Source organism: Orcinus orca, chromosome 20 (genome assembly GCF_937001465.1).
Source record: "Orcinus orca chromosome 20, mOrcOrc1.1, whole genome shotgun sequence".
Taxonomy (NCBI): domain Eukaryota; kingdom Metazoa; phylum Chordata; class Mammalia; order Artiodactyla; family Delphinidae; genus Orcinus; species Orcinus orca.
Genome location: NC_064578.1, coordinates 55,789,662 through 55,802,056, shown reverse-complemented (window position 1 = coordinate 55,802,056; position 12,395 = coordinate 55,789,662). Strand labels below are relative to the sequence as shown.

General features: G+C 59.4%; 1 protein-coding gene and 1 long non-coding RNA gene across 2 annotated transcripts; one reads left to right on the top strand and one right to left on the bottom strand.

Annotated features, from left to right (window-relative positions):
- Positions 1-485: 485 nt before the first annotated feature.
- Positions 486-8,074, bottom strand: KMT5C (lysine methyltransferase 5C). The gene is made up of 9 exons (XM_004283336.4): positions 7,952-8,074; positions 6,060-6,194; positions 5,726-5,891; positions 5,250-5,359; positions 4,256-4,419; positions 4,077-4,096; positions 2,234-2,370; positions 1,966-2,126; positions 486-1,671 (listed from the first exon to the last, which is right to left on the bottom strand). The coding sequence occupies exons 2-9, from the start codon at positions 6,167-6,169 to the stop codon at positions 1,172-1,174; spliced, it is 1,368 nt and encodes a 455-aa protein (XP_004283384.1). The 5' UTR covers positions 6,170-6,194; positions 7,952-8,074; the 3' UTR covers positions 486-1,171.
- Positions 6,999-9,055, top strand: LOC117197951 (uncharacterized). The gene is made up of 2 exons (XR_004478850.2): positions 6,999-7,256; positions 7,978-9,055. It is a non-coding gene; the product is annotated as an uncharacterized LOC117197951 (long non-coding RNA).
- The last annotated feature ends 3,340 nt before the right edge of the window (positions 9,056-12,395 follow it).

Sequence of the window (12,395 nt, the reverse complement as noted above, 5' to 3'; positions counted from 1 at the left end):
TAGTAGTTAGGACTCTGGGCTTTCACTGCTGTGGCCCGGGTTGAATCCCTGGTTGGAGAACTGAGAACTGAACTGGATCAGAAGAAACAAGAAGATTCACTGTCCTGGCCTCACAGAGCCAGGCCAACCGAGATGACACACGTGAGATCTGGGAGGGGCTCTGACTTCAGACAAGGGTGATCTGGCCCCAGGTGACCCGGGACAAGTCACTCTAATTGCTGGACCTCACTAATCTCATCTGAAAAATGGGGAGACTCCCCACCTGGGTGAGAAGATGGAACTGAAAGCGTTCTTTATGAGCACAGTTTGCGCCTCTGTTCTCGGCCATCCTCAGAGCCCACTGCCCTTCCACCCTTCCAAAGCTTTCAGGGCCCAAAGTCTGGGCTGCTTCCTCCCGGTCTGGTCTCCCCAGCAAGGCGGGGGGGTCTCACCCTCCCAACGGACATCACTTCAAAATGTAAATCAAGATGAAATGCTTCCCAGGGCACTGATTATGACAAGGTTTTAATAAAATAAAATAGAAAGTTCAAGTGCTTCCAATCCCCCAACATACCCCATTCTGGCGTGGGGGAGGGGAGGGAGCCCCCACAGCCCAGTAGCACCAGGGATAGCACCATGAGAAAGATGAGGTCGCACCGGCCTCCCTGAGACCCACGGGGGTGGTGGGGACATGCCCCTGGCCGCCCCCTCATCGCCCCCCACCTCAGACACAGAGCCAAGAGCACACTGACTCCCCTCTGTAGGGCAGTGTCTAGGGAACGCCAGCCCATGTCAGTTCCACCTCCTCCCGAGGCCTGGGCTTCTTTGGAGAAGCCACGGGGCGGCCCCCACCCCTTATGGCTTTGCTCCCTGGGCAGGAGAAGGCGGGTGGGGAGGGAACAGCTCCCTCAGCCCTGAGGCTGGGGCTGGGGTGGGAGGGCGGCAATGGCCAGGGCTCCCTGCTAGGATGGGGGTGGCTCAGGGGTCAGCAGTCACGAAGGGTCAGGGGTCAGATCCCCAGGGGGTGTCCAAACCAACCCGCCCCGGGGGTCAGAGCTGTGCTGGGGTTGAAAGTCAACGCCCTCCCAGAGGTCCAAGAGCTCCTTCTGGAGGTCGGTTACTGAGAACTCAGGGCAGAGGGGACCAGGAGGGACGCCCTCCTCTCCCAGCCTGGGCCTCCCTGTCCAGCCCGTCACGGCCCATCACCGTTGACATCCAGGTCAATGGAGCCATGGCTGACCACGAGCCGCAGGCGCTTGGGTGGGGAGAAGGGGGCAAAGGCAAGGGCCTGCTTGGGGATGGGGATGGGGCCTGGGGTCCCGGCGGGGACGGGAGTGGCAGTGGCAGGCGGGGCCGGGGCCACACGGCTCAGATCCACACGTACCACGTAAGGCAGCCCGTAGCGCCGGGCCCAGTGCCAGTCCTGCTGGGGGGCCCAGCGGGCACGGGCGGCCGGCCCCAGAGCCACTAGGGCCTCCGCCCGCAGGCAGCAGTGGGGGCCACAGCCTCCCCATCGGTGCAGGGAGACGCGGGCAGCACGGAGAACGGGGGGCGCCGGGGCCCGTCGGGGCTGGGGGCGTCGGCGCCTCCGGGGGCGCACCCGGAGCTGGGGCTGAGGCAGCCACTGGAGCCAGAGGGGTGAGGCATCGGGGCGGGCGCCGCAGGGCGGGGGGCGCAGGGGCTGGCAGGCAGCTGTGGAGGCCCAAGGGAGGGGGAGTGGGGAGAGAAAAGGGCAGCTGTGTGAGCAGGGCCTCTTCAGAGGGGAAGAGCTCCTCCTCAGGCCAGCCGCCACCCCCCCCACCCCTGCCCGATGCTCTTCAGAGGGGGACAGATGAAGAGAGGATGTTCAGGAGTGAGGTCCTGTCTGGGGGACCAAGTGGGGGTACCAGGAGGGACAAGACGAGAGGAGGGCAGAGAAGGGGCTGGGGCTGGGGGAGCAGCTGATGAAGACAGGCCAACAGGACAGGGTCCCCGCCCCACACTCACCGCAGAACAGGTCCCGGCGCAGCGGGGGTGGGTGGGCACAGGCCCGGGGGCCATCCAGGCCCTGCTGCAGCCGCCGCTTCGTCTCCCGGAGCTCATACTTGTCCATGGGCCGGGGCGGCAGGGGCTCCTTGGGCTGCAGTCGGAAAGCTCCTTCGCCTCTCCTAAGGATGGGAGGGAAATGAGGAGGGAGGGAGGGGTGGGCCCTGAGGATGCACTTCTGGTTCCCAGGATCCCAGGGACCGTGTCCCTTCCTGCAGGCCATCCCCACCTCTCGCAGGTGTAGCATTCACAGTGCTCATTCTTTTCACCGAAGAAGCCTTCGCCGTAGAAGCATGTCACCTCGTCCCCTGGCTCGATGTCCCGGAGCACCTTCACGCAGGCTGCGTTCCCATCTGCAGGTACGAACTAGGGGCCAGGAGGCTCAGCGCCCTGTCCTGGGGGTGGCCTGGCTCCACCCCGCCTGGCTGGCACCCTGGCCTCAAGGGTCCCCCTAGGATGGGCAGCGCCGGGAGCCCGGGGAAGAGCCCTGCCCAGGGCCTGCCCTCAGCATGCACTCCCTGACCCTCCCCCGTTTTGCTGGCTCCCACCCTCCCTGCAGGACATGACCTAACCAGCCTCTGGCAGCGCGCACAAGAACTGCTCCCTCCAGCACTCCTTCTTGGGCTCCTCTGAGACACCCTGCCAGCCTGCACCTCAGTGGCCGAGATGTGCGCCTCTGCCTGGCTCTGCATCCTGCCCTCCCCGAGGCCTGTGTCCACCCCGCAGCCCCAGTCCAGGATCGCCACCCCTCTCGCCTGCCTGCTCCTGACTCCAAGCTCCCCATTTGGGAGAGGCAGCACTCCCATCCATCCATCTGCCCGCCCACCCATCTGTCCATCCTAGCCTGACACACACCTGGGAGTGCCCCTAGCCGCCCGCCCACCCGCCTGACGCCAGGACAACTGGCTGGCACCTCCCGAGCGGGCAGTGTTGGGCGTCCTCTTTCCCTGCCTCCCTGAGACCCCAGCTGCCCCTCATCACCTCCTACGCAGCTCTGCCCCAGGCCACCTGCCAGGGCCACCCCCGAAGCTCCCAGAGCAGCGGCACCAGGGCCTCTGAGAACCAAGCCCCCTTCACTCACCCCATGGGAGCCTCCACGGGGCAGACCCAGCTCATGCTGACACACGAGGCGGGAGCTACTGTGCCTCCTCGCTCTCCGGTGTGGCGCCTCCACTCTGAGATGCCCTAAAGCGGCCCCATTTGCCCTCAACACCTAGAAAAATCCTACTCCTCCTTCAACGCCTAGCTCCAGCGTCACTTGCATGCAGCCTGCGGTTCCACACCACGTGGTGGCTGACCCCCACCTCACCGAGCTTTGCTTGACTCTCCATCCTATCCAGCGTCTGTGCCCCGAAACCCACGGAACAGTGTGCAGAGTCACAGGACGCTGACACACACCCAGCCTTCACAACTGTCCCAGGAGGCAAGTTCTCCCCGTTTCCCATCCGAGAAGAGAAAACAGGGCCAGGGCAGCAGAGCCAGGACTCAAACCCTCCCCACACCCCTGGGGTCCCAAGGGCGGCCAGGTGAGCCCCACACTTGGCAGGGTGCACACCCAAGGCCTTACAGGGGCCACCTCCCCACAACTCCTCTCTCTCACTGCTCCGTGCTCCACACGCAGCACAGGGTGGGGGGTGGCCTCCCAGAACCTCCTATCGGGAAGAGTCCTTGTCCTCCAGGGCAGCGTTTGCTCTGACCCCACCCCAGGAGGCCCTCCCCAGCCTCCTGCTATCACAGCTGCCGTGGGTGTCTCCCTGGGAAGCCCGGGGCCCATGGCACAGGCAGGGGCACTTTGTGTCTCCCCATCACCACAGTCCCGCCAAACTGGCCCAGCCCCCCGCCCAGGTTCAGAGAAGGGAGAATGCGGCCAGCAGGTGGCAGCCTGGGTTCCAGTGTGACTTTAACCAGAGCCCCTCCCTCCTCTGACAATCGCACAAGCGCCAGTGCTGCACAGCCAGGGGTGGGAAACTACTTTGTCAGACGGGGAGACCCGGGACAGTTTCTGGCTATTCGCCGAGCAGAAAGCCCCTCCCTCGTGCCCATTCCTGCGAACGGGGGTCCCCAGGTCTCACCTTGCAGTTGGGTTTGCAGTCTGGAGCCAGTTGGGGGGTCGCGGGGAGAGAAGAGAACTGGGTCAGCGAGCCAGAGAGCCGGGGCTCAACCCCTCCCCCGCTGGCTCCTCGCACCACCCCGCCCCCGGCCCCGCCCCCACTGCCCCCTCCGGCCCCCCCAGCCCCCTCCTCGTCCCCACCGTGGTTGATGAAGGCGGCCGGGCCGAGCCACAGCTGAGCGCTGCGCTTGCGGGTGGAGTACATGATACTGAAGTCATTCTCCCCGGCCCTCAGCAGCCCCTCGTCCGCCTCCCGCAGCTCTGCGATGCAGCCCACCAGCAGCTCCAACTTTTCGTTCTTTTTCCTGCCCAGAAGCCAGGTGGTGGGTCTGTGAGCACCTCCCTGACCACCAGTGCTGGGGACAGGGGCCCCTCATCCCAGGCCTCCGGCGGGAAGAATCGATGGGACGCACCAGCCACCGCGTTCCAGCTCCCAAATCTGAAATTCACCCACCGTTCCCTCTACACCTGCGCAGGCGCGGCACCCTCCACCTCCTGAAAGCCTGACCCGCATCCTCTCCCGCTCTCGGTTCCTCCAGCCTCCAGTGCCCACTGCCTCGGCCTCTCGCAGTCCAGTCCTGCCCGGAAGTCCCCACAGGCGCCCCCGCACTCTTCACTAGACCCTTTGGCTCATCCTTCGGGCCTCAGCCTAGGCCTGGCTCCCAGGAACACTCTCAAAATTCCCGGGCAGGCTCAGGACTCACTGAGCAGCTGTGGTCAGCCCTGTGCGCTCACTCAGCTACCACCTGCCTTCCCGCTAGAATGTGAGCAGTGGGCAGGGTCCTCTTGTTCACGGTCCTGCCCCGTACCCAGCAGCGATTGCTACGCAGCAGGGGCTCCAGTGGGGATGAAAAAAAAGACAGCACAGTCCTGGGTACAAGATCAGTCCTTTCTTGGCAGCCCCAGAGAGCCTGGGTCTCGAGGGGATCACATCTCCCAGCAGGGCCGTGGTGGGCCAGGAGGGTCTTGGGGGACCAGACCCGGCCTCCTTTCTCTCAACACAGACATCTTCATGGCCCTGTCCCGAGTGTCCAGTCTCCTCCAGAAGGGAGGGGGTTTCCTCCCCCAGCAGCCCCCAGGGAGGGATGCCTCCTGTCAGGCCTGGGGCCCTGGGAGGCATGTTCTGCCCTCTTACCAAGCGCGGGTAGACACAATCTTGGCTCCATTTGTCTCCATGGAATAACGGGTACAGGGCAAGATGGTGAAGCCGCTTTCAGGCAGGAAGGCTCGGAGGTAGCGATAGATCTGGGGGAGGTGAGGGGTGGCAGGGTGAGGACGTGGGGCAGGGTCGTCCTCGGCCCTCTCTCCTGGGTTCTAGTCCTGCTCTGCCACTGACTCGCTGTGTGGTCTCAGGGAACTCACTTCCCCTCTCGGGGCCTCAGTTTCCTCATCTGTCAAATGAAGAAGTTAGACCCCATCTTAGAGGGCCCCCCAGCTCTCCTTTCCTAGGATTCTCTGAGCCTTGCCTCAGATGGTCCCAATGGCTAGGAAGTCAGGGAGTCCCAGGGAGCTGTGCTGAAGGTCTGCCCGGCAGGGCGGAGGACCCAGGACAGGCAGAGGAGACGGGGAGAACACGAGGGCCGAGGGGAGGGAAGGGAAGGGCTCCCTCACGTGGGTCTTGAGGGCAGCCTCCTGCCGCGGGCCCCGGCTCTGGAAGTAGTGGGCCATCCAGCCTCCCAGCGTCAGGGCCCGGTACGCAGCCTCCAGGTCCCGCTGCCTCAGGAAGGCCTCCAGCGCTGAGCGCAGGTGGTGCTGTCGCCGCAGGGGGGGCACGGGGCTGGGGGAGAGGGCACGCCTGGGTCCCAGGGCCTTGGCCTATTCCCTCTGGGCCTTCCCAGGCCCCACCCCCACCCCCACTCGGAGCTGAGAGGAGGATGGGGCTGAGGGGTGGCAGTGGAAGGAAGGGGTCCCGAGCCCTCGGTCGCCCTCCCCCAGGTCGCCTCACCTGACGTTCATCTTATGGGTGCGGAAGCCGAGGTAGGGGTCCAGGACGAGGCTGGTGGCGAGGTCGTCATTCTCACACAGTTCCCTGGCTGTCACTCTGTCGGGGCCCATGGTGCCCCAGGCACCATGCTGCCTCCTGCGGAGAGTGGAGAGCTCAGGGCAGGGGCAGGGGCGGTGCCCCGGGCGTGTGCCTGCTCTATGTCACTTATAGGTTGTGTGAGACTTAGGCAAACCCTTCAGTCTCCTCATCTATAAAGCAGGGAGAAAAGCAATACTGACTTCACAGGGCTCTCGGTGAAGATGAAATGCAACAAGTGCTTCTGACAATGGGGAGATCCCCAAAGAAATGCCACCCACCATCGTTAGTAGCTGCATCTCCTCCAACCACCTATGACAGCCCCGCCACGTGCACACACACTCGCAGACCCTGTGCGCACACGCAGATTCCCCAGGACCCCCATACACACCACACACACACACACACACACACACACACACACACACACACACACACGCAAACGTGCCAACTGGCTCACGGAAGGCTGATTAATTGGCAGTCTGGGATAACCCTAAAGGCTTAGTCCTGCAGGAGGTGGAAGTCAAGGGGGACCCAGCAGCTCCACCTCTGGCCCTCACCAAGGAAAAAGCCCAGGCTTCCTGCCCAACCAGAACTGCTTGTTCCTCTGCCCATCCCCACTCTCTCCTGGCCTTGGCCTCCACCCCCATCCCCAGCAGCCCTTGGGAGTCCTCAGAAGGCTCTGGGTGAAACCCCAGGCAGCCCGAGTCGGAGGCGGGTGAGGGGAGGGAGAGCAGAGGAAGGATCCCAGCACCTGCTCTCTCTCCAAGGATTCCGGGGGAGGGAGGGGCACAGAGGACAAAGCGGGGGGAGGGGGGGAGAGAAAAGGAACGGTGTGGAGAGGCAGAAGAGGCCCATAAAAAAGAGGAGAAAGACGGGGATTAGCAAAACGAAACAAAACAAGCCTCCTAACCCCGACTGCAGAGGGCCTGGTGGGCACCGACACCACGGTGCTTCAGGGAGAGCAGATGGGGGACGGCGAGGAAAGGGGAGCTGGAAAGAGATCAGGAGCTAGAGCAGCTGGGAAAGGGGGTCGAGAAGGCACGCAGGCTGGGGATAAATAAAGAGGGGGCGCTGCGGGAAGGCGCTGGGACAGAACGGAAGCTGCAGAGGGGCAAGCGGGTAATACGGACACCACAGGGAGGGAGCTGGGGCAGGGAGAAGGGGCGGGGGTGCCTGCGGGGGAGACCGAGGGCTGCGGGAAGGCTTGGGGATCCAGGGAGGACCCCAGGAAAGCTAGCAGGGAGACCAGGGGTCCAACGAAAGTAGAGAAGGACCTGGAGGTCCAGGGAGGGTCCTGAGATGGTATAGGGGGACCTAGGGGTTCCAGAACGGGGCTTGGAGAAGCAAACAGGGACAGGGGCAAGTCCTAGGGATCCAGGGAGGAGCACAGAAGAGCCGCGAGAAGAGAGCCTGGGCTCCAGGGAAGGATCTGGGTAGACAGTGAGAATCCAGGGGAAAGGCCTGAGGTCCAGAGGGAAATTGGGGGAAGCAGACAGGAGCCTGGGGAGGCAGGGAAAGTGCAGGAGAAGGGCCTGAGACCCAGGGAGGGGAGTGTAGAGTCAGAGGGCGAGCTGAGGGTCCAGGGAAGGGCCTGGAGCGCGAGAGCGGGGCCTGGGTAAGGAAGCACAGGAAAGGGGCTGGGCGCCGAGAGCAGCCTGAGGCTCGCCGAAGGGCCAGGAGACGTGGGCGCCTGGACACGAGGAGGGGCCGGGCGGGGAGGGGGACAGTCGGGGCTGGGGACGACCGGGAGCCAAGGCGGCGCGGGGCGGGGGCCGAGAGGGGGCTCAGAAGTCGGGCCCCGCGCCGCCCCTCACCCGCTTCTCCTCCTCCTCCTCCTCAGGCGCCCGCGCTGCGGCTGCCACCACCTCCCACAGCCTTCTCCAGCTCTCTTCAGACACGGTCGCCGCGCCTCCCGTCTGCCCAGCCGGGCCCGCCTCGCAACGGCCGTCACGGCCTTCCATTGGCCAAGGTCGCCGCCACTCTTCAGTCGCTCTGAAGCTTGCGCCGCTCCCGTTGGCCGGACTCCGCTCTGCCCCTCCCTGCCCGCCCCACGGTCAGCGCCCCTAAAAAACTCCGCGTCGCCCTCGCTGCTGTTGAGAGCCGCCAACTGCACCCAGTGGCTGCCGCCGCTGTCCTTCCGGCGCTGCCATGGAGACGTATCCCCGCCCACGGCCCAAAGTCGACGCCCTCATTGGCCGAAAGCGCCGTCGCTCCGGGAGAAACGCGGGTTTGGGTCGGGTTATTTGGGTCCAAGTGGAAAGAGGGCGGGTACCGCCTGCTCCAGAGCCCGTATGTGATTGGTTGGCCTTGGAGCGACTCATGCTTCCATTGGCTAAGGTCTCCGCCTGTCACCATAGAGTCGCGACCTCCCTGTTCTTTTTCTGTGGCGAAACCTTCGACCACCAGAGGGAGAAAGCAGGGGAGGACGGGAGGGGGGGTGAATGCGCGCGCACCTCCTTCCCCCCGCCTGTCTGGGCCAGCGGTTGCCAAGGCGACAAAACTTTATTGACAACCCTGCCCGGTACAAAGGGCTTTTCGCTCTCTTCCTCACTCCTAGACCACCTTCTCTTCCCCTAAATAACCTGTTTAATTTTGAGTACCCACAATACACTCTGTGGGTGAAAGGGTCAGAAAGAAGGAGATTGATAGGTGGGGGCTTTGAAGAAAGCCCTGACTCATGGGGAGCTCCCATGGGGCACCCCCCCACGCCCACAGTTGAGATCACCCCTCTGCTCCAGTCCTAGAGGCAAACATAATTAGTAATTCATCATAATTACGCCCAGAATAATAAGCCCCACACTTGGAGCAGGCGGTCTTTGTTTTGTTGCCGGCTGTATATCCTGTGCTCTTGGAACAATGCGTGGCACGGAATAGGTGCTTCATTAATTTGTGCTGAAGGAATGAATGTATGAAGCTGGTTTCTGCAATCCTTCACTCTGTGACTTTGGAGAAGTGGCTTGCCGTCTCTGGGCCTCAGGCTCGCATCTATAAAATAAGGATCACACTGGTCCCTCTTTGAGGGGTCTTCCTTAACACCCTCCTAGGTGTCCTTCACTCGTGCTTCCAGGCTCCCACCCTCTGTTCTTTCCCCAGCTGGGACTATCCCCAGCTCGGAGACACCCCCAACCCAAGTACCCCCACCCCCATAAGGATGGCTATAGCTCCGGAGAAGAGATGCAGCCTCACCCGGAGAAGGGGAGCCAGCAAGCAGAGAGGACCCTATAAAAAGCTCAGCTCGGGGCTTCCCTGGTGGCGCAGTGGTTGAGAGTCCGCCTGCCGATGCGGGGGACACGGGTTAGTGCCTCGGTCCGGGAGGATCCCACATGCCGCGGAGCCGCTGGCCCCGTGAGCCATGGCCGCTGAGCCTGCGCGTCCGGAGCCTGTGCTCCGCAACGGGAGAGGCCCGCGTTCCGAAAAAAAAAAAAAAAAAAAGCTCACCTCAACTGAAACAACACTGTAAATCAACTAAATTCCAATAAAAATTAATTAAAAAAAACAACAGCAACAAAAAAACTCAGCTATTCGGGAAAGTCCTATCAGCAGGTCTGAATCTTAAAAGTGCAGCCCTGGGCTTCCCTGATGGCGCAGTGGTTGAGGATCCGCCTGCCAATGCAGAGGACACGTGTTCGTGCCCCGGTCCGGGAAGACGTGCCGCGGAGCAGCTAGGCCCGTGAGCTATGGCCGCTGAGCCTGCGCGTCCGGAGCCTGTGCTCCGCAACGGGAGCGGCCACAACAGTGAGAGGCTAGCGTACCGAAAGAAAAAAAAAAAAGTGCAGACCTTCCACCAGCGGGTGTACACCCTAGAGAAATTCTCAAAAATGTGAACAAAAAAATAAGCACAAGAATACTTGCGACAGTGGTGTTCGTAAGGGTGAAAAACTGGAAGCGGCTTAAATGTCCATCACATGAGGCATGAATTAAATGGATCGTGGTATCTTTACACAGGGGAACACCATACTACAGTGAAAGTAAGTGAACCAGCACTCTGTATATCAACCTGGACAACCCTAAAGCATGCTGCTAGTTGCAGAAGTTTACATAGTCGAATGCACGCAGTTTTAAAACACATAAAACAGGGGTTGTGTGTGGACGCATGAAATTATACACAAACTTGCATGGGTATGATAAGGGACGGGGGAGTCCCAGTGGCGACCTCTGTGGGCAGAGCGGAAGGGATGCAACCAGGAAAGCTACTCAGGACATTGTTATTTGTAATTTTTTTGTCTTTTAAGCCCGGAGGTGGAAGCCCTGAGTTCATTGTATTCACTGTCTGTTCTTTTTCTACGTGTCAGAAATATTTCATAATACAAATAACATTTTAACACGCCAATGCCACTTCCAGGATTTTATGCTAAAGAAATAACTGGACAAGTGTTAAAATATTTAAAGATGTTTGTCTCAGCATTTGTTGAAAAAGCAGCAAAATAGGAAGAGCCGTAATGTCCAGCTGTAGGAGGTTGGTTGGACCGATTACAGCATATTCGCAAGACGGAAGAACAATAGTACCTAACAGTTGCTGAGATCTTAGCACACTCCAGTCACTTTGCAAATAGTCCTGTGAGGGAGGGGCTCTTATTATCCCCATTTTACAGATGAGCAGAGTGAGGCTTTCCAAGGAGGTGTAACCGGCCACCACATTACAGAGTTTATACTCTCAACCCCTGCTGCTACACTGCCCGGACAGGATCCAACTGGTTCTCGACCCACAGATGACATAAGAGGCACCTCGGAAAAATGAATAAATCTCTGACACATGCTACAACACAGATGAACCTTAAAAACATCATACTGGGTGAAAGGAGCCAGAGACAAAAATTCACATATGGAGTAATTCCATCTCTATGAAATATCCAGAATAGGTGAATCTGGAGAGACAGAAAACAGATCTGGGGAATTCCCTGGCAGTCTAGGAGTTAGGGCTCCATTGCTTCCACTGCAGGGGGCATGGGTTCCATCCCTCGTCGGAAAAATAAGATCACGCATGCCTCAAAGCGGTGTGGGGCGGGAGGAAGCAGATCTGTGATTGCCATGGGCTGGGGAGAATGGGGAGTGACTGATATTGGGCATGGGGTTTCCTTTTTGGATGAAGTTCTGGAACTAGAGAGCGGTGATGGTTGCAAAGCATCGTGCATGTGCATAATGCCGTTGAATTGTGCACTTTAAAGTGGTTAAAATGGGGTTTCTTTGGTGGTTCAGTGGTTAAGACTCCACCTTCCACTGCAGGGGGCACAGGTTCAATCCCTGGTGGGGAAGTTCCGCATGCCCCGAGGTGAGGCCAAAAATAAATAAATAAATAAAATGGTTAAAATGGCAAATTTGACATTATGTATATTCTACCACCACCACCGCCCCGCAAAAAAGAAAGAAACTCCATCAAAAAACAAAAAGAGAGAAAATAATAAAGAATCACCTAGAGAAAGTAGTGAAAATATAGATTCCAAGGTTCAGCCTCTTGAGAGAGGCTGGTCGAATATTTAATAATTAATCATTTCAGGATGTTGCTGCCCAAAGTGTAACCATAGACCAGCAGCATCAAGCAGGATTCCACGGGTGCTTGGTAGAAATGCAGAATCTCAGACCCCACCCCGACCTCCTAAATCAGAATCACCCAGACTGGTGATTGGGACGTTCCAGAACGTATGAGAAGCATGCCTTAGAAGATACCTGTGTTGCAGGTGGCTTCCTCAGACCAGCCATTCACTTGCTGGAGGGATATCGTGGGCTTGGTAACTCTCAAGGTGGCACGTGACTTATTAAGGGGGAAAGCGTGCTATAAAACAGCAAATTCGGGATGATCATATTTTGAGGGGAAAGGGATATCTACTTTTATGTGTGTGTAAATTAAATGATTGGGAGGAGGGTGTGGAGAAAAGGGAACACTTACTTGTACACTGTTGCTGGGAATGTAAATTGGTGCAGTCACTGTGAGAAAAAAATTTGGAGTTTCCTAAAAAAATTAGAAATAGGGACTTCCCTGGTGGCGCAGTGGTTAAGAATCCACCTGCCAACGCAGGGGACACGGGTTTGAGCACTGGTCCAGGAAGATCCCACACGCCGCGGAGCAACTAAGCCCATGCGCCACAACTACTGGGCCTGCGCCCTAGAGCCCATGCTCTGCCACCGCAATAAGAAGCCCGCGCACTGCAATGAAGAGTAGCCCCTGCTCGGCCAAAAAAAAAAAAAAAAAATATATATATATATATATATATATATATATATAACAGAATTATCACGTGATCCAGCAAGCCCACTTCTGGG